The 22,382-nt window shown below is 40.2% G+C and overlaps 1 protein-coding gene across 20 annotated transcripts in view; it reads left to right on the top strand.

Moving 5' to 3' along the window:
• The window catches only part of LIMCH1 (LIM and calponin homology domains 1), a 349,588-nt gene that overhangs the window by 233,884 nt on the left and 93,322 nt on the right, over nt 1–22,382 (top strand). For all 20 annotated transcript variants that reach the window (XM_059067026.2, XM_067036161.1, XM_067036160.1 and 17 more), the window contains 4 exons: nt 6,730–6,836; nt 12,391–12,421; nt 14,625–14,735; nt 21,882–22,077. In XM_059067026.2, the coding sequence (XP_058923009.1) occupies nt 6,730–6,836; nt 12,391–12,421; nt 14,625–14,735; nt 21,882–22,077 (445 nt within the window). The remainder of the gene's footprint in view (nt 1–6,729; nt 6,837–12,390; nt 12,422–14,624; nt 14,736–21,881; nt 22,078–22,382) is intronic.

Genomic DNA, 22,382 nt, shown 5'->3' with positions numbered 1-22,382 from the left:
TTTCCCTGTTGGCTGTAAAGGAAATAAAGCCAAGGAGATTGGGTAGAGGCCCTCCCCACTACCTGTCTGGTTTCCCTAGAGAACCACTAAGTGCTGGTGCCTTCCTCAGAGCCAGAAAGCTGCACGCTGTTCCACAGTGGATCAAGGAAAGGGAGAAACCCCTTGCCAGTGGGAAATGACAGCAGACAAAGGGAAAGGTAGCCAGCAGGTCCTTGCTCACCTTCTGGAGACAGGAGGGAGAACCTAGAAGAGACAGAGATGTGTCTCAGGGGGCTGCACTGGAATGAATTGCTGGCCCACCTTTCTCCTCTGTCACTCCTGCCTTTCCCTCCTGAGGTGCTGCCTTGGGCTAAGGAAGCCTTTTCTATGGCCTCTGGAATCCTCCACCCAACTACAGCCTAGAGCAAGGTTGGGCATTTCTTTCTTTTTTTTTTTTATTTAACATCTTTATTGGAGTATAATTGCTTTACAATGGTGTGTTAGTTTCTGCTTTACAACAAAGTGAATCAGTTATACATATACATATGTCCCCATATCTCTTCCCTCTTGCATCTCCCTCCCTCCCACCCTCCCTATCCCACCCCTCTAGGTGGTCACAAAGCACCGAGCTGATCTCCCTGTGCTATGCGGCTGCTTCCCACTAGCTAGCTATTTTACGTTTGGTAGTGTATATATGTCCATGCCACTCTCTCACTTTGTCGCAGCTTACCCTTCCCCCTCCCCATATCCTCCAGTCCATTCTCTATGTCTGCATCTTTATTCCTGTCCTGCCCCTAGGTTCTTCAGAACCATTTTTTCTTTTTTTTAGATTCCACATATATATGTTAGCATACGGTATTTGTTTTTCTCTTTCTGACTTACTTCACTCTGTATGACAGACTCTAGGTCCATCCACCTCACAACAAATAACTCAATTTAGTGTCTTTTTCTGGCTGAGTAATATTCCATTGTACATATGCCGGGCAGGCATTTCTGAATACACTTTCCTACTGAAATGTTGTTCTGCAAAGCCATTAGTTTCCATAGTGTAATTAGGACTCCCCTTCAGGTACATTTTGGACTAAGTCGGCCTTTCTGACCTGAACTGGGAACCACCATACAAAGACTATTTCTGTGAGATAATTACAAATGATGACCTACAAGCCACCATCTTACAAGTGGGCTTTTGGTACATAGCTTGCACCTAAGTTTGAGGCTGCCTGTATAAAAGTGTCAAGTTGGCAATTTATAACAGTAACTAAACAACAATAATTGCAACTACCCTTTAAAAAAACAAATCTCGGTCTTCCCTGGTGGCGCAGTGGTTGAGAACCCGCCTGCCAATGCAGGGGACGCGGGTTCGTGCCCCGGTCCAGGAAGATCCCACATGCCGCAGAGCGGCTGGGCCCGTGAGCCATGGCCGCTGAGCCTGCGCGTCCGGAGCCTACGCTCCGCAATGGGAGAGGCCACAACAGTGAGAGGCCCGCGTACCACAAAAAAAAAAAAAAAAAAAAAACCAAATCTCCCATGTAACTGGCAAGGGCTATAAATACACACCATGTCTGGTTTTTTTTAGATGGATAAACTGTTCTTCATCTCACCTTTTATGGTCCCTTCTTGACCTGAGTTGACAATAATGCCATGATAATACATAACTTACATAGAATGAGTACCTGGAAGTTCCCAGACACTGGGCTGTGTTCTTTATATACAGTTCCTGTAATTCTGACATCCCTATAAGGTTGATGTCACCCCCCCGCCCCACCTCACAGATTAGAAATTCAAGATTCAAGAAGGTTAGGAACCATGCCCAGGCCGCGTAACTAGTACAAGGATGAGGCTGGGATTCTAACTGGAGTCCTCCTGACTCCAAAGCTGTTACGTTATGTTATGTGTTCCATGATACATTTGTTCTTCTCTCAATTCCATTGTCTAATTAGACAATTTTTCATAAACAAACCTCTGTTTATGTGTATCTTGAACAAATCCAGCTATTTGACGGATCATGAAAATTAATCCTGAAGATAAGATACTTCTAAGTCCTTATTATTTCATCTACTAGAATTTTGTGGGTTTTTTTTTTTTTTCATTCTTCTAAGTACCTAGAATGTAGTGCTTAATTTGTTTTAAATATTTACTGAGTACCTACTATATGCCAGTAAAACTCTGGGGGTAGAGACCATCCTGGGCCTTCCTTCATCTTACCTTTGGAGCGAGAAGGGCAGACAAGTACCAGGACTTCTTCAGAGAAGAGGCCCCAGGAGAGGGCAGAAAGCTCAGGCCTCAACCCTGGGCCCCCAGGGGATGGTCTCATAAACAGGGGTGGCCCACAAATTAGTGAAATGGGAAACCACTGGACCAAGAACAAGGAGGAGTGAATGCATAGTAGTTAAGTAAACAGGGGTATAAATCCATATATTACTATTAGTCGAGCACGAAATGAACTCTTTTAGGAACTTTATGTTCCCCATCTGTGTTGAACTGAGGCTCATGTTACAGCACTTTCCTATTAGCCAGAAATAGTAACTTTCCATCAGTAGCACTTGAGCATTTACCTTAGGAAGTTTGCAGTAGTTGTCTCTGAGGTGACCATTATTTTTCCCTTGAATTTTATGAAACTGGTTTTGCGAGTGAACTCACAATCCTATGGAATTGAAGACATGTTTACAAATTTAAAAACCTTTTCTCCAAACTTTGTTTGGAAAGTTTTTAAATGTACAAAGGGCATAATGAATACCCGAATACTGTTCACGTAGAACAGGGCCATTGGACTTCAGCCTGTGGGTCAAATCCAGCCCGATGCCTGCTTGTGTAAATGAAGTGTTTAGAGATGCTGACAACTTCCATTCAGATGTGTATTTGTCTGGCTACAGTGAAAGAGTTAAGTCATTTTGACAGAGACTACCACAGGCCCACAAAGCCATATTTACTCTCTGGCACTTTACAGGAAAAAATTGCCAGCCTTTGAGATATAGATTCACCAATTATTAATATTTTGCCATATTTGCTTTATTTCTTTCTCGTGTGCACACACACACACACACACACACACATTTTTTTCTTGAAGCATTTGAAATTGTGTTATAGACATGATAACTTGTCCCTAAATAATTCATATATTTGCCTAAAAATAAAGGCATTCTCTCATATAACCACAATACCATCATCATCATCAGGCCTAAGAAAATTAACATTCATCCAATAATATTATCCAACAACAGTCCACATTTAAACTGGACTTTCATAGCCTTATTTACTTTTCCTTTTTTGGATCTAGGATCCAATCAGATGTCGTACATTACATTTGGTCATCATGTCTCTTTAGCCTCCGATTTTTGTTTTATCATGACATTGACTTTTTGAAGAGTCTTTTAAAAACTTCTTTTGAGGCCTAAGTCTTAATGAGTTTGCAATACTACGCTAGTAAGAGCTAAATTGAATAGTCATTGTGGTAAATCGGTGTCTTCATTTCTTCTTTGCCAGATTTGAGAACCAGTTGTGTTGCTTGGCTTCTGAAACTAAGACACTAAGATGTTAGTTTTGCTTGGAGTTGTAAATGTGGAAGAAACTCAGTGTGAGTAAGGCAGATGGGAATTTGCAGGATGCATTTTAGGTAATTAAAGGCACAGCCTCCCCGCCAGCTGGGGTCGCTGCCCCTGTTAGCTCTTGGCTGGGGGGGAGGGGGGGTGCTTTTCTCCTGACTGGGGTCTGGCTCCCTTCCAGCATCATTAGATTGCAGCACGGAGCTGGAAGGAGACCTGCCGTTATTTAAATCTCCCGGCCCAAAATGTTCAGTCCAGCTGGCGACGCAACGCTTCTGTGTTTGTAGTTTGTGTGCTGAAGATAGCGTGGCACTTGAGGCGCATCTTGGAATGCACGTGGGAAGAGCACCTTCTTGCCTTTCTTGCGAATCTGACGTGCCACGGTCTTGTGCCTCTGATGGGACCACGTGGTGGTCACAAGTCTGGTCCTTTTAATGGGGTCCCAGATGATTCCTAGAGAATTCCGGGACCCATCCTTTGCTTTCCTCTGGGTAAGAAGCCCTCAGAGCTCCTAGGCCAACCAGAAAGAGAGCTGCATGCCTAGAAAAGACTCACCTGAACCTCTACAAACCTCTGGAGATGGGAGGGAAAATAGAAAAACTCCAAGGAGAATTGGATAATTTTAAAACATGCAGAGTAATTGCAGGAGAGACTGTGAAGGGTATGGATGACTTCAGACTCTTACCAGCTCATGGTCAGTCTACAAGAGGTGTTGTGAAGGACACAGATATTGTGAATGATGGCACTTCTTACCTACTGAAAAATCCAGGGGCACAGGAAAGAAAACATTCTGGGGTGGGCTACCCTCCATGGGAGGAAGTGAGATTCGAGTATCTCCTCATTGGTCTCCCTGTCTCCTGTCTTGTTGCTCTTAAGTCCTTCCTTTGCACCCTCTACCTCCCCCCCAGGCCTACCCCCAGCAATCTACTTCTGCTGCAGACCTGGACACTTACTTCTCAGATCACCACCCCTCTGTGACTTCCATAGCCTGCCTTCCGTGGCCTTCAAGGACCCCATGATCAGACCCTGACTCCATAGCCTCATCTTCCTTTGATACCAGCCTCAGATTTGATGTTTGAATTCCTCATATACACCGTGTTGTTTTGCACCTCCATCCTTTGCTGGCTGTGTGGCCTTAATGATGCTTAATTGTTCTGTGCCTCATACTGCTTATCTGTAAAATGAGGATGATAATAGTATCCACCTCATAAGGTTGTGCAGGGATTAAGTGAGCTAATATATGTAAAATTCTTGGAAGAATGCTTGGCATATAATACGGGCTATATAACCATTAGCAATTTATTGCTATTGCTCTTGTTATTTTGAACCTGAAGTATTATTTTTTATTGCTGCATAAAAAATTACTGTAAACTTAGCATCTTCAGTCAACACCCACTGATTATCTTAGTTTCTGTAATCAGAAGTATGGACGTGGAGTGACTGAATATTTTGCTTACAATGCTGAAATCGGGGTGTTGGCAAGGGCTGAAGTCCAAGCTGAGCTTCTTCCAAGCCTCTTCCAAGCTCATGTTGTTCTTGACAGAAGACATCTCCTTGCAGCTATAGAACTCATGGCCAGCAGGAATTCTGACTTCACCTTCTTTGAAAAGCTCCCCTGATTAGGTCAGGTGCAATCAGGTCATCTTTCTTTTGATCAACTCAAAGCCACTGGTTAATGACCTAATCACAGAGTGGTAACCCATCTCATGCACAGGTTCCACTGGCACTCAAGGGGAGGTGATTATACAGGGTGTGTCCATCAGTGGGTGAGATTCTTGGGGACCATCTTAGAATCCTACCTACACACTGGTCATTGGGAACTACTATGATTTTTGTTCGCTTTGTTAAATTGCACTTGGGTGAATATATGATTTATTTACCACCACCATTATTTCAGATTTTTGTAGCATCTTTCTTAGAGCGTTTAGATGGATTCACATTGATCTGCCTCCTGGAACCAGCCTTCATCATTCCTTTCCTGTAGTTTGAACTACCTGATGGGACCAGTTAGCTCATCAGAGATCTTTTAGGAAGATGATAATTGGAGACTTATAACTGATGAACCTGCTGCTAACATCCTAGAGTTCCAAAAGTATGACTCACAATTTGCAATTCCTTCCAGAACCATTTATTTATTCTTAATGACTCCCAACAGATGAAGACCAGAACCCTCCTCAGCTGTCGATTGTGTCTGCTACTCTGCCAGGTCAAAGTAAACTTGTACCTGCTAGAGAAATTTGTCACCATGAGGAGGGTCTTTGACATTATATTCAAAAGATTTCCTTGCCCCCTCATTTTTCCCTTTCCATTTAAGTCTAGATTTCCCCACCCCATTTAATTCAGTTTATAAGTCCACAAAGAGGTATTACTGGTCAAAACCATTGATAAAGGATGTATTTTTAAAAAATTTTATTGGAGTATAGTTGATTTACAATGTTGTATTAGTTTCAGGTGTACAGCAAAGTGAAGCAATTATACACATACATATATCTATTCTTTTTTAGATTCTTTTCCCATATAGGCCATTACAGAGTATTGAGTAGAGTTCCCTGTGCTATACAGTAGGTCCTTATTAATTATCTATTTTATTTTATATATAGTAGTGTGTATATGTCAATCCCAATCTCCCAGTTTATCCCTCCCCTGCCCTTACCCCTGGTAACTATAAGTTTGTTTTCTACAAACTGTATTTCTGTTTTGTAGATAAGTTCATTTGTACCCTTTTTTTTAAGATAAGGATATATTTTTGAAGATCAATTAAAAAGAAAAACTTGTTGAAGATGATACTTGGGTAGTAAAACCTATTTAAAAATATATATATATCCATTTTGAACCAGATTCTAGGCAATAAGACATGGACAAAACTTTGAAGCAATAGGGAATTCATGGGTTTTGAGTACTATTTCCCCCAAATTGCTAATTTCTGCTTTCCAATGGCATTTAACTTACAGTTTTATACAAATGTGAAAAGATAAAGGGAAAAAAATGAATTTGACATAGCTGTGGGTTTAGAAGTTTGAAGTGTCTATTTATTCCAGCATTTCCTAATGAGGTATGATTTTATTATCCAACAGGCCATGACTCACACCTGACTCTCACTGCCTTAATGACTGACATCCCTCCAGTAATTCTGACTATTAAAGAAGAAAGGCTGGTTGATAAAATAATATAAAATAATATAGACTTGGATTTCTTTTCTTCCTTCCAGGACAATATCATATTATTCTTGAGAGGTTGTAAAGAGCTCGGCCTTAAAGAATCTCAACTTTTTGACCCGAGTGACCTACAGGATACATCCAACAGAGTAACAGTCAAGTAAGTAATGCATGATTTATGTTCAAGGGAAACCCATTTATGGTTTGATTTGCAGTTTTATGATGATGATGTAAGGTCTAAGAGGCAGAGAACTGGGCATGCCTAAGAAAATTAAAATGTGAAGGTAAAAACCTAGCTTTCAAAATAAACCACATTGGCCTTCCCTTGTGTATAGCTTTCATTCTGATCAAACATAATTTTTTGAAATGCAAAAATCATGTATATAGAGTTAGAATTTTAGAGAAAGGGAGGAAAATGTTAAGTGAAATTTAACAGAGAGAGAGGCAAGGGAGAGATATGCACAAATCTGTTTGGGTTAGACAAAAAGCTTTTATTGGCTCCAGTTGGGCATATGAATAGGCTCCTGGAAGACTGCAAACTCCATAAACAGATTTGAACTCTGTTTATTATGCAAAGAAGTCAATAGATTATGGAAAAATCTCTTCTTCATTTACATTTGTAACTGTTTTCTCATATGTGTCAGTGATCAAGTTCTTTGAAGATGGATCATTGGCCATTTGGCTATTGTTGACTGTATCTACCCAGTGAGCCATGTTTGGGGCCAAAGAATTCTTGGAAAAGAATGTCATAGTAAAAGAAAAGGCAATGTCCTTCTCTGTGAAGAAATAGCTCATGAGCAAAGTAATGAGATGAAAAGTCCTTTTGAGATGGTAGAGGTAACTTTCCTGTAGTTTAAAAGTTCTTTAGACTCTGCCAGATTCAGATAAAACATTTTTGAAACTAGTCAAACAGTATTTGGCATTAATATACTTTAATAATAAGCTTAATTACATAGATAGCATCTTTGGACTGGCTATACTTCTCCTTTTGATTACTTTTGGGTCATTTTATCATAGAAGTACAGAAAAGAGAAAAAAACCAAAATTCAGAGCTGTTAATTTTTTGCTATTTGCCGATACTGGCTTCTTCTTAATGATGGGGAAAAATAATTGAACCTACTAAATGAAATCAAGTTGGAGTTCATATTGGATTTTATGATTTTTGGATTTTATGATTTATGACTGGGAATAAGGGAGAGTCAGCCATGATTGATTATGTAAAAATCACTTCTCTGTTGTCAATGTGCCTCTTCTTTTTTGAAGTACAATTAACATACACTATTATATTCGTTTTAGGTGTACAACATAATGATTCAATATTTGTATATATTGCAAAATGTTTACCACAATAAGTCTAGTTAACATCTGTCACCATATAAAGTTTATTTTTCTTGTGATGAGAACTTTTAAGATCTACTCTCTTAGCAATTTCTTAGCAACTTTCAAATATGCAATACAGTGTTATTAACTATAATTGTCATGCTGTACATTACATCCCCATGACTTATTTATTTTATAACTGGAAGTTTGTACCTTTGACCTCTCTTTAATATTTCTCATGGAAAATTTTACTTAAGTGTAAAAAGAACAGAATAAAAATTATGATATTTGAATATGTAAGCCACCATAAACCTCATTTTAGTCCTCACATGCTTCATTTATTTCTGTACCTAAATCCAGTCTCTATAAATCATTATTCATTTTAGGAAATTGTTTCAGGTTCTGCCTCATCTCATATTCATAGTTTCACCTGGGTGGCAAGTGCCCAGAAACAATAGTAACTGTGTGACATGGTAGGTAATCATTTGTTACACACACATTGCTTAGAGTGTGAAGGAAAGTTCCCTTTGACACTGTTGGCAGCTGCATTCATTTTTTTTTTAAGAGTCACTTTAAATCAATATGTTACTAAACCAGGAGGCTTCTGAGACTGGTTTTAGAAATTCAGAACTCATATCACTTTATTGCTTTTCTACAAAACCGTGGGCATCAGGAAATCTCAGGTCTACCTCTACATCTGCTACCCCCAGGTCTATAATCCTAGGCAAGCTCCCTTGCTTCAGTAGGGCTCTGTGTCTTCATCTATAAAATGGAATTGGACAGAATGTTTTTTGTTTTTGTTTTGTTTTTGCGTGGTATTCATCGTGAAGAATGTTCCATGTGCACTTGAAAAGAATGTGTATTCTGCTGCTTTTGGTGGTAATGTTCTGTATATATCTAATAAGTCCATCTTATATGTCATTTGAAACTAATGTTTTATTATTGATTTTCTGTCTGGATGATCTGTCCATTGATTTAAGTAGGTATTAAAGTCCCATACTACTATTGTATTACTGTCAGTTTCTCCTTTTATTTCAGTAAATATTTACATTATATATTTAGGTGCTCCTTTCTCCCTCTCTTCTCCTTCCCAGACCCCTATAATGAGAACGTTAGCATGTTTGATGTTGGACAGAATGTTCTTTCAGGTATGATTCTAGCTAAAGCTTTCCCAGTGCAGACCTGGGAAAATGGTTCAATCAACTTCTAACGAAAGCGACTTTAGTTCAAAGGCACAGAAAGCAACCTCTAAAGGAAAAAAAGTCACTTAGACCAGTGGCACACAGACAGTCACTTCTCAATTACTGGACAGTCTTCCCCTTCTCCTCTTCTTTTCTCTGTTCTTTTTCTCTTTCTCTCTGCTTCTTTTCTCTGTCTCCTCTTCCTTATGCTTCCTTATGCTTCCCTTCCCTTCTTTATCATACCTTTCCATCTGTCTCCCATTTTTGCATTTCTTCTCCTCATTTTCTTCCCTTTTAAGTTTTTCCTTCACTTGAGATTATTATTTTCGTTAAGCAATACTTGCCCATAGCCTTCCCCTATGACTGTCATTTTCATTAATTCAACAAAGATTTACTGAGCAGCTATTATGTGTCTGATACTTTCCAGTCACTAGAGAACAGGCCCCCTGTTCACAGGGAATTTATACCCTGTGTCAAGAAATGGGAAGTAAATAAGTAAATTTTTAAAAATTGCAGGGAGTGATAAGTGCTGAGAAAAAAATATAATAATAATAAAATAGATGGTGTAAAAGATAGTGACCATGGCAATATATACATATATCAAATCACTGTGTTGCATACCTTAAACTTATATAACGTTTTATATCAATTATATCTCAGTCAAACAGGGGGGAAATAAAAAAGAAAGGTGGTCAAGAATGGTCTCTCTAAAGACATGGCATTTCAGCTGAGGACTGAGACATGAATGGGAAGCAAGAGCCAGACATGCTAAGATCTATAGGGTATTCAGGGCAGAGGAATCAGGTAGAAAGGCTGGGAAGAGAAACAAACTTGATGTCTAGAAAGAGAAAGAAGAGTGGCCAGCCAGTGTGGTAGAAGGGTAATGAGCAAGGACGAGCATGGTGGGAGGGGTGGTCCACAAGTGTTGTAGGTTGTTGAATTTGGCATAATTATGGAGAAAACATTTTTATTTCACTGTATGAATATTGGGAAGCACATAAAGAACTTTATATTAAAAATTATCCCATAAATTCATTTCTGGTACTTAGAAAATCTTTTATACTATTAGGGAAGATTGGGGCATGGAATGAGCTATCTGCTTCACAACTTTTCTGTAAGTGATGCTGGTTTAACTTGGCACTGTCCAGGGGACATTTGTAACATATGTAGATTTCATAGCTATGGAAGATGAAAGTAGAACTGCTATATTTTTCTGCTTTCCCCTCTGAAAGTTGAGCCAAACATTAGCAGAGATGGAGAACCCTCTACTGACACCAATTAATAGTGGAAGCAATAGGTAGAGGGGTAGATCCCAATGAGGAGATTTTGATGCTTTTTGAAATTGTCTTTTGAAAAATACTCTTTAGATTAGCTTTCATTGTGGGTAATTTTTCTTCTTTTTTTTTTTTTTTGAGAAGTAACTTGAGTAGACTATAAAGAAAGAAAGAGGGAAAACTGCAAATGATTACTCTGTGTGTAATTCTGTGAACTCTACTGTAATGGGTGCCAGACGACCTTGATGGGACATGAAAACATAATCCAGGGGCTTCCCTGGTGGCGCAGTGGTTAAGAATCCGCCTGCGGATGCAGGGGACACGGGTTCGTGCCCCAGTCCAGGAAGATCCCACATGCCGTGGAGCGGCTGGGCCCGTGAGCCATGGCTGCTGAGCCTGCGCGTCCGGAGCCTGTGCTCCACAAAGGGAGAGGCCACAGCAGTGAGAGGCCCGCGTACCACCAAAAAAAAAAAAAAAACATAATCCAGAAGGGCATGCAGCAAGTATCATTCCAGGGAATCGCAGCAATTGGATGAAAATGAGGAAAGCCTTTGGATTGCTCCCGAGGATGTCTCTGAAAAATGTGGGAGCATTTCCACATAATTGGCTGTTACGTGGAAGTCATTCAAACAAATATTTTGTGAGCTCCTACTGTGTGCCAAGTGTGATTTTTTTTTTTTAAGAACTGGGTCACAATTTTAGTCAAAAAACAGTCATTGTCAGTGCAGAAAAAGTCTTATGTTCCCTGTTCTTAAGTTGTTTTTCACAAAACTTTCAAATCTTCTATAGATTTTTGTTTATTTTCATCTGGTTTTGCTGTTGTTACTGTTGTTGTTAAATTTTTTTAAATCCTAGCAAATATCTAAGCAGATAATGACATATCTTTCTGTTAATAGGAGGGAATATGAAAACATGCTCTTAATCAAATCCAAATTGGACCACTGCTTCTTACAGTCTAAGTCTCTGTTGATGGTTTATCTCCTTAGTATAGACTAGATTAGTATAGACTATAGACTACATTGTTTTCTAGTCCCCTCAAGTCTCAATTGACTTAAAATTGTGCATCTATTCATTAATATGTACTTTGGGTCAGAGTATGCAGCAATAAGGTAACTGGGATCTAAATATCTGGAGGAATTCTTGACTAGTTTATATAATAGAATTACATTCTCCCTCCCCAACTCCCCCCCACTGAAGTTCTGTGGAAAAAAAGAAATGTAGCATTTATTTTCCTAGTATTTATTTGTTGACATGTTAAAGAAACTTTGAAATAATTTGGGAGAAATTTTTATATTTCACTGTATGAATATGTAGAAAGTACCACCAAGTAGCTTTTTTTGTTTATAGTTTGAGAATAAACATTTATGTATATTTAAGAATGCATGTGTGTATATTTGAACATAGCATACATATTTTCCTGCTTATGGCTAATTCCCCAGCACTGATTTATGTCCATAGCAGAAAAGAACAAGTATTAGGATAGCATTGCCTCTTTTACGTATATTTTCAGGTCTCTTTAATTAGGTAAGGTTTTAGAACTTCTTTAAAAGTACTTGTATAAAGAAGATTTTGGAAGTGCAGTCAGATTTCAATTTGACAGTGATATATAACCAAGGCAAAATTTTACTTTTACAGTTAAGCTTTGATTATACAAATATAAACAGTTGTAGTTTTAAATGGAATTCTTCATTTTCCAGATGTTACAAAGCATTCATCTTTCCATGGTGCATTATGGAACTTTAATCCCACCTTATCCTTCTGTATTTTGTTTTCTAAGTAATTTTATTTAGTACCTGAAATCACTAATCATACACCTTAAAAATAATATATTCTGCTGATTTCATTATATATGTTAGCTTTCAAATACATCTTAAAGGTGTTGAAGGGAAGATCACAGTGAAGAAACTGATCATATTTTCTTTTCCTTTTTCCAAACTAGGAGCCTTGATTATAGCAGGAAGCTGAAAAATGTAAGTGTTTTAATTTCACTTTCCAAACTTTTTTCCTTCTATCTTTGATGGTTCAAGTATAAAATTTAGCTCATAAGTCCAGTGCCTCTCAATGCCTTGCTAGAAAGAATCTTTCTTAGAAAACAATTATATGTGCCTCTGATAGAATAATTAATGACTCTGATAGAAATTAAAATGGTAGATTTTGCGGGGAGGGGTGGTCTCTTTAATTAGATAAGGGCCTAGTCCAGAAATAAATAAATGAAAGCTTGCACTCCATTTGTAATTTGGTTTCTTAAACAGAGAATGATCTGTTTCAGCACCAACATTACTTCCTTGCCATTGGTAGGCACAGATGGGATTATTAAATTAAGCAGTTGGGCAAGTTGTTTTGGGGAAAAGATTAGCATAATATGAATAGTGTTGACTGTTGTGGGCCTGTACCTTTTGTGGTTTTTTTTCCTATTACTCTTTTGAGTTTTTATTAGTACCTTCCAAAATCAACTTTTTAGAGTTAGATCTTATTTTCCAAGGCAAGTATGTTAGTGCTCTTTTATTTTAAGTTTAAATTGAAGAATGTAAGAAATGACCTTCTGTATATAAAATTTTAAAATTGGCTGTGACCCTCCCCTTTTAAAGAAATTTTCAGAGTGTTTTTATATTTGATTGACATTCTCATTCTTATCTTCTTTTTCTTCCTCTATAAAGCCGGGATATTTGACATTTTTCATCAAACAATTTTAAACAGAAACCTCATAATCTAAACCACAACACAGTTCTATCTTCCATTTTCCTATTACACTTTTCAAGAGAGCCTCATACTCTTAGCACACATTAGTTATTTTATGGCTCTAGTTCATGTCCTGACATTCTCAATTTTCTGTTCTCTGGAAAGTTATTTGTAAGCGATCAGTTAAAAAAGAATTTCTGGAAGTTTTGAAGTATTCCTAAAGTAACATTTTCCCACAGAGGTAGAAAACCAAATCACATCCTAGCAATGATGGGCATAACCATATCTTGGGCCTATTGCTATCCGGAAGCATGTATACATATCCCATTGTCCAACGCATTTTCTGGCCTAGCAAGTAGAGGGAGGTACAATAAATACCTCCCAGCCTAGTTGAAGCAATGAGACCAAATGTGAAAACAAAAAAGTAATCTTAGCTTTTCCATAGGCTTCAGATCCCAATAATTCAACTTTAAGGAGCTCATCTTCAGCTGACCCCTGCTGGGTTCTATGGGGAAGTCAATGTAAAGAGCCTTTGCTTTTGCGGACAGTTTCTTTGGAAAGACAGAACAAAATTAACTTAGGACTGTAGCTTCACACCAGTGAATATTCATAGACATCCTTAAATATCCAAGGTTGTTAATTGACAGTCGTCTTGACCAGGCTAAAAATTTCCCATCTCAGATTAATAGGAATCTAACCGTACCCCAGAGCTAGGTCTCTGCAGATTGCATTCTTCGTTACATTGCTGTCTTCTGACTTTAATTAGATATATTTTGTTGATCTTGTGCTGGAAACCACTAATTAACCTTTATCACTCCTTTGAAAAATTTTTGCCAGTGGTCTTAGCAGAACCTCTGTGCCCACAAGTAGAAATTATGGGCCTTTAAAAGCACCTCTCTCGGGCTTCCCTGTGGCGCAGTGGTTGAGAGTCCGCCTGCCGATGCAGGGGACACGGGTTCGTGCCCTGGTCCGGGAAGATCCCACATGCGGAGCGGCTAGGCCCGTGAGCCATGGCCTCTGAGCCTGCGCGTCCGGAGCCTGTGCTCCACACGGGAGAGGCCACAACAGTGAGAAGGCCGCGTACCACAAAAAAAAAAAGCACCTCTGTCAAAAGGGATTGACAGCCTGTTTCATTGCTGGTCTGGGGAAAGACTCCAGAGTTTCTGAAAAATTTTGCTTCCTGGTTTTGAAACCTTCATGATATGAAAATAATTTTGGAGGATTTATTTTTCCTTCTTGCTGTCTTATAGATCACATTCTCACAACCAAATTCTTCCTAAAACTGGAGTCTTACTTTAGCTACTGAATCATGTTTGTGTTGACCGATGCAACATTGGGTTCTTATTAAAATGATTTTACCTAGAATGGATGCCTCATGGATGGTGGTTTTTGTAAATTAATGTTGCACATTCTCTCCTCCTGCTTTCCTGTTAGGGGAGCATTATTGATTCCTTAGTTTAAAAGTAATTCTTTGTGCGTGGTTCTCTTTCCCAGGTACTAGTGACTATTTACTGGCTGGGCAAAGCAGCAAATAGCTGTGCGTCTTACAGTGGGACAACGCTAAACCTGAAGGAGTTTGAAGGCTTGCTGGCTCAGATGAGAAAGGTAACTTGACTTTTCTTCTTCATCCCATGATGTTCAGACAAGGTGGGAAAGCAACACATTAGCTTGTTGTTAAGATCTTTACAGTTTCACGTGGTAAAATTGCATAGGCCAAAGAGGTCATGCACTCAAGGAAATGACCGCTTGTCTTACCAATGACATCTTTGCCTCATCACCCACGCCTACCTGAACTTTTATTCCCTTCTGAGAATGGGAGATCTGAGCTTTATCCAATTTTAATTCCAAAAGAGAAAGTTCAATCCGTCAGTATATGACTTTAGATACCAAAGAGCTCAGTGCTTATTTTCTTGGGGGAATAATGCCTGAATTAAACAATACAGCATTATACAAAAATGAAGACTTGCTCTGCACTTTCATCCTAAAGTTTATTTTGCTTACCCATCAGGGCCTTGGTGTGGGTGAAGTAACATTAGCCAAGTTCTTGCCTGGGCATCTACTCTGGATGGGCTCTAAAAAATTAGAAGCATTCTCTTCAAAGATGCATATTTTATGACCATTGCATTTGAATGACCTGGAAATTTGGAAAATGTGTTTTGTAATAGTCCAAGCTTTATTTGTGTATTTAATTATGGGAAAGACTGACCTAAGGTAGGAATTTGTCCAAGAAACAGTGCAGTGTTTGGTGTGTGGCTGCCTATGTGTTCCTTTTTAGGATCCAGCAGTGTACATTAACTCACCCAAAGTACTAGCATACAGTATTCCCCGGGAGCAGTCTCACCCAACAGGCCTTAGTGAATAGGTAAGGCTCATTTGTAATCAGTAGCATCCATGGGTTTTGGATAAGACCCATAGTGCAGCATGTATAATTAAGACCTTCTTCCTCTTTTCTCTAACATGCAGATCAAATGCACCAATGAGACCTCATTGAGAGACATTCTGTATTTTACAGATTTTTTTTTAATACTGAAAGCAAGAATTTGCTCCAACTTTCTAATGATTTATTCTTTTTTCCTTAAAGCTAATAGTTCTAATAATTCTTTGCATTTGGCTAGAACCAGGCCGGCTCATATATGTATAAATGGACAAAGCTTTCATATTTGTCATAACACATATAAACAAAGTCCTTGAAGCTAAATTCCTTGAAAAATAAAATAAACACACCACTCAATCATTAACACAACACATTGTTTCTTAGTCTTAACTCTATTTGTCCTTTAATCTTTCATCTCTCTCTCAATAAAGGATACTTAGGGAAAATACAAAGGTAAGTCTCAGTATGGATTTGTGAAATCTAAATGTTTGTTGGTCTTATGTTAAATTTGGACTTGGATAATGATAGATGGATTATCTGTTTTAAACTATTTAAAAGCTCTGCCTCATAGTTTCCCTGCTGATTTCTCTTGGAATCTGATTTCTTCTCATTATTAATGTTTCTTATCACTAGTCCAGCTTCTCTATAATCTGAGCAGCTATTGGTCTCTGCAGCTCTCCTAACTTCTCTTTCTAGTGAGACAGTTGGTTACTAACAACTGCCTTGAAATGACCTGTTGTTGTGAACAGCTGTTACTTTTTTTAATGAATATAGATGACATCACAGGACATGAGGGAGTAGTTAGTATCACTGGCCAAAGTGTGACTTAACTAAAAATGGCCAGCTGTGGTGCTCCCATGTCTCTATATAGAGTAATTGACTTGAATTTCACAGGTCTATCCAATGCCTAAAAATATTAGATTTATCTAAAGTGTATAATATCTCATTTTATCAATTAAGATTGAGTTTAACTGGGAAATGCAGACAACTCTGCCAGTGGCTTAAATAAGATAGAGTTTTTGTTTGTTTGTTTTGTTTTTTTTTGTGGTACGCGGGCCTCTCACTGTTGTGGCCTCTCCCGTTGCGGAGCACAGGCTCCGGAGGCACAGGCTCAGCGGCAATGGCTCACGGGCCCAGCCACTCCGCGGCATGTGGGATCTTCCCAGACCGGGGCACGAACCCGTATCCCCTGCATTGGCAGGCGGATTCTCAACCACAGCGCCACCAGGAAAGCCCTAGATAGAGTTTTATATCAAACTCACATAAGGTCTGGACATAAGCAGTCCAGGGCTGGTGTGACGGTCCCGTGACCATCAAGGGCTCAGGCTCTTTCTGTCTTTTTACTCTGCTGTCCTCAACTCATGGCCACTCACCTGCTGGTCCAAGATGGCTGCACAGGCTTTAGCCTTCAATGTCCACCTTTGAGCCAGGAGAAAGGAGGGCTGAGGAGAAGAAAGGCCCATGCCTTCCTTTAAACACACTTCTGGGAAGTCATGCACTACATTTCTGCTCACATCCTATTGACTTGAACTTGGTCAGGTATCCATACCTAGCTGCAAGTAAAGACTTGGGGAAAGTAGATTTTATTTCATTTAAAAACTGTGTATTTTCACTGGAGAAGAAATGGAAAACAGATACTGAGAGACAACTGGAATCTCTTCTGCACATATACAGGCTGAAATAAATTTGAAATTAAAAGCTTTTCTTTCACAAAGGAGGCTAGCCTGAAATTTTTGGGGGGGCAGGGAGGTTACACGGGCCTCTCACTGTTGTGGCTTCTCCTGTTGTGGAGCACAGGCTCTGGATGCGGAGGCTCAGCGGCCATGGCTCACGGGCCCAGCCGCTCCACGGCATGTGGGATCTTCCCGGACCGGGGCATGAACCCGTGCTCCCTGCATCGGCAGGCGGACTCTCAACCACTGCGCCACCAGGGAAGCCCCCGAAATTTTTTTATATTCATTTTTTCCTAGTGGGAGAAATGTGCATAAAAATGATTAACTGTGGTACAACTTGTTAAGTTCTGTAGTGCAAGGAACACATGTAGAACCCTTAACATAAGCATCGGACACATAGTAGATGTTCATAGTAGGTTGCTATTGCTGTAGTCAAAAAAGGTGTCTGAAAGCATCATGACAGTGGCCTTTCACTGGGCCTGGATACATCAGAGAAAGTCTCCCAAAGGAAGAGACACTTAAGCTGAACCAAGGGGAATTACTATGAGAATAGTGAGATGAAAGGGAGCACTGTAGGAACGAGGGTGGCCCTAGAGATCTCAGGGCCTGCGACTAGAAAGTCAACATTCTAGGTTCTTCCTCTCTCTTTCTCTCTCTCTTCTCTTCCGGTCTCTTCTTGAATTCATCCTCTCCTCCAGTAGGCAAACACTCTCTCTTAGCAGAGACCATGGCCAACAGCACCCCCAGGATTATCTGCTCCTAGCTCCTTGCCCAGAAGGCAAGGAATTCTCCCTGGCCCCAGCTTTAAAATTCCTAGGGTGTACTCTGGTCCAGTGTGGGTCCTATCCCTGAACCAGTCAGTGTGACCGGGGACAGGGGATACCATGATTGGCCTAAGCCATTACTGTCTCAGAAGGAAGGTGAGGGGTGCTATCAGAACAAGGGGATAAAGAGCGGGGAGCTTGATGGGCAAACAAGTACAAGACCTTGGCCTAGAGCAGCAGGCATCATCAACTTCTCTTCCCTTAACCTGCTTTATTTTTTCATGATACTTACCATTCAACTCTATTCAATTTAAGGGTTTTTCTGTTTGTTTTTTGCCTTCCCTGCTAGAGCCTAAGGCCCATGAGGACAGGGAATTTATCGAATTTGCATAACATTGTGTCCCCAGCACTGAGACAGTGCTTGGCACATAGACGATGTTCAGTCGGTATCTGTGGAATGAATTGCTTCACCAACCAGAGTATGGTGGGTGGAGATGGCTCATCAGGCTGGAAAAGTAGAACCTAACACACTGTAGAATAGGATTTAGCCACCTTATAAATCACAAAGGAAGCAGAAAATGGTGAGTGGTAAAACAGAGGCATCTGGAGTTTCTCAGATACCATAAGTCAGTCACCAACTGTAGCTGGTTCTCATTATCTCTGACAAAGGAGGATAAGAAGAGGACAGATGAGTAAAATAATCCAAGAATATTGTGGAAGCTAGTAATTCACACCCCATTCATTAACACACTTTTACTAGAACAACCAGCAATTAGCACAATGGACAGATTTGAGTCTTATCCCCTTTCCCTGGAGTGCTCTCTGTAGAAGACAGGATGCCATTACTGGACATCTAGAAGGAAAGCGTAGACGATGTAATAGACCCCAAGTACAGAGCATTTAGACTGTGCTAACCTTTGTGTTGGTTTATATCTTCTGACCCCTCTCCCAAAGCTTGCCTTTGGGTGACTTGATGGAATCCAATAAAATTGTTCCTCCCACGGATGTCCAATTTATTTATTTCTGGCTAAAGAGCCAACCTCTTGCTTCATCCTGAGGTTTCTAAGGGACCAGCTTGGCCAAGGATGGCCACAGGTGGCCTGGTTTTCACTTGTCAAACTGACCCTGCCATTCAGCTTCCAGCTCTTACTTGACCCAAGGTTTAATTCTTGGCTTTCTACAAAGTCATGAACAGAACAGGCTTTTTGTTTTTCTTTCCCATAACTGGCTGTGAGAAAGCAGCTGAAGCTCCAAGAAGCATGTGAACTTTCTCTTTTTCCTTTCTGTTCTCCTGTGGTTTGTAGGGTAGGGTGGGGCAGACATTTGGGTGTTTGGGGAAACTTGCCTGATATTATTTTCTTGAAAATCCAGTTTTGTAATTCTGTGCCAAGCAGCTTGTAAAATTGTGTCATTTCTAGATGTTACCAGTGGCTCAACTTCCTGAGTGTCTGCCCTCCCTGATGGGAAATTGGGCCCAAGGCATCTATTTATGGGATATAAATGGAGAAGGTGATAGAAGAGTATCAGTGTGTATATAAGATTATGTCCTTAACTGCATTTATAAATTTTCTGGGATTCATATATTGACATTTACATGCCAAATGAATACATAGTAGTGATTATAACACAGCTAACATTTTTCGAGCACTTATGCATCAGGCGTTCTTCTGAACGCTTTCCATATAGTAATACATTTAACACTCCCAGCAATACTACGAGATAAATATTATTAGCTCCATTTTACAGATGAGAAAACTGAAATTGGGCAAGGTAAAATAACTTGCCCAAGGTCAGACAGCTGACAAAGGGTGGAGCCAGGATTTAAACTGTCAGCTGAGCTTCCAAGACCATGCTTTTAACCTACTCTAAACTGTCTCTCTTTTGCAGCATGTATAGGTTGGTGATCTAGGCATAAACAGTGTTTAGCGAGGGGACATTATCCGGGTTAGTGTCGTCCAGAGTAAGCAGGCAGTAAGTGTCCAGCCGCTGGGAGGGGTGATGCTGATGTTGACAGCTGTTAAGTATACCAAAGTTCATCAAATGGCAGGTTTTATCGTTTGGTAGTTGAAGACAGAGTCCCGTGTTAGAATCACAGCTTTGCTGATTACTGTGTGACCTGAGTCAATTTACTCAACCTCTCTGATTCTTTTCTCCTCTATAAAATAAGGACAATGCTAACCCCATCATTGGGGAGCAGGTTGTGAGGATTAAAGAACAGAGCATAGAGGAAGCATCAAGCATAGCCCCAGACACATAGTAAGTGTTCTATAACATTAGCCATTTAACCTATTCTCAGTGGATAAATAATCCAAGATAATTACTTGCATTTCCAAAGAAATTAAATGCAAAACCATATCCAATTTAGATGTATACTTTTCAGTTAGTCATGAATTCTTTTTCCTGCTAGTCAGGCCTGGCTTTTGTACAAGTCCTGGTTAATTTTGACCTATGAGTAAACGAAAATACCTTAATTTCCATAACTGGAATTTCTACCTTCCTCAGGAGGGTCGTGTCATCTGTACTCACCCAGGCTGTTTGACAACCTGTTCTTCAGGGGCACTAAATCAGGTCCTCGGTGTGGCTGCAGCAGGGTACCCCCCTCAACCCTGCCCTTCCCCTTTTTCCCACTCCTTCTCCTGATGCAAGACCACTGTGCGTGCCTTGTGAATTACAGCTGCTCTGTCCCCCCAAAGGGCCCCCTGCTGGGGAGTGTGTCAGAGGATCTGGTTATAATTGATAGAAGCAGCTGGCAAAGACACTTCCTAAAAGGCTTTGACTCCGCGAGCATATTAGTCAGTGTAGACAGTTTCCAAAATTGCTACCACGGAGAATATTTATTTATTTTTTCTTTTCTATGGGGAATGGGGAGGGGACCTGCCTGAGCATCCCAGGAAATCTGCAGTGGGACCTTCCAGTCTTTGCGGATGTCATTCACAACCCTGATTTTAAGCAACAGTCTGGGAGAGATTAAATTGAGGTTTATCTTTGAGTGACCGGAGTTATTTCTGTTTTCGTCAGCTTGGACTCTTGTAATTAATGCTAAGACACTGGCGGGAACAAGGCTTTTATTATAATTCGAGGGTGAGGATGGCTTTGACTGACCTTTCTTCTGCTGGAGTTTCAGTGTTTTAGTATGTGCTGCTTGCGCTGGAAAGAATTTATAATCACAGGCTGTCAAAGACAGCCATTGTTCTCACTGCTCTGAACATGTGGGTCAGCCACAAGTGCTTTCAGCTCCCCCAGCGCCAAGAGCTGGCCGAGCGCGAGAGCATGCCTGGATTCTTCCGAGGCATCAGGAAAATCATTTCGCATATTTTTCACTGCTTTTTTTTTTTTTTTTTTTTTTAATTTTTTGCCCCAGAAAGACAGCTCCCTTTCAGAGAAGGAATTTCCCTTCAAGGTAGCAGAAGATGGAAGCATGCTGCTCCAGGATTTTACGGAACTGATTCTTCTGCAAAAACAAATGCTGTGTGCATTAGCCAGACAGCATAAACAGAAGCAGTTGTGCAGCTAAACTAGGGGCTGGGTCCCAGAACAGACATGCAGTTATGGATCCTGAAAGATGGGTCAAGGTTAAGGTTTTAGTTTCTCATTTTTGTTTTTATCTCTCATTATATTCTTGTGAATCCAAACTTGATGATCTTTTATTCTCAGTTCCTTGGACTTCTTTCTTCCAACATCGTGGAGTAGGAGATGCTTGGGGATTTTTATTTTTTAATATGTGTGATTTTCTGATTGAAAAAGTTGCAGCCGAGAAGGGTCAAAGAATGAAGTGTTGTGTAGATGATAATCAATTTGATAACTGGTTGCCGTAGCCTTTCCAGATTGAGTCTATATGCAGGATTTTTTGGAGACCGCTGGAGACTGATTTTCCTGATATTCGTAGCCTCTATGTCTGTTGCTGTGATGTCTGTAATCCTTTCGTTTTCTTCTTGAACAGGAGACTGATGACGTTGAGAGCCCTAAACGTAGTATTCGAGACAGTGGCTACATCGACTGCTGGGACTCTGAGCGCAGCGACTCCCTCTCTCCCCCTCGACACGGCAGAGATGATTCCTTCGATAGCCTGGATTCCTTCGGCTCCCGTTCCCGGCAGACACCTTCACCAGATGTAGTCCTCAGGGGAAGCAGTGATGGTAGGTTGGAGCCTTAATAAACTACACATCTTAGAATCAAACATTAACAAGGACCGCCTTGTCACCGGCCGAGAGATTGGCCCTAGGAAGGTAGACTCCATATCCACCTTGCTGGAATCTGGTAACTCTAAACTGGTAGGGAAAAAAAATCTCTTAATGTTGTTTTTCGTGGTCCTTAGAATTTTGGTTGGCTTTGCCAGAAGCTGGTTTGAACACTGCCTCAGTGAGCGTATCTTCTGTTGGAAAATGTGTTACATCATTCCTCCCTGGGTCTCAGTAAATCAAGATGCTGTGCAGACCATTAG

This window comes from Kogia breviceps, chromosome 6 (genome assembly GCF_026419965.1).
Source record: "Kogia breviceps isolate mKogBre1 chromosome 6, mKogBre1 haplotype 1, whole genome shotgun sequence".
Lineage (NCBI taxonomy): Eukaryota > Metazoa > Chordata > Mammalia > Artiodactyla > Physeteridae > Kogia > Kogia breviceps.
Note: the sequence above shows the minus strand (reverse complement) of the source record. Positions and strands in the feature narration are given on the sequence as shown.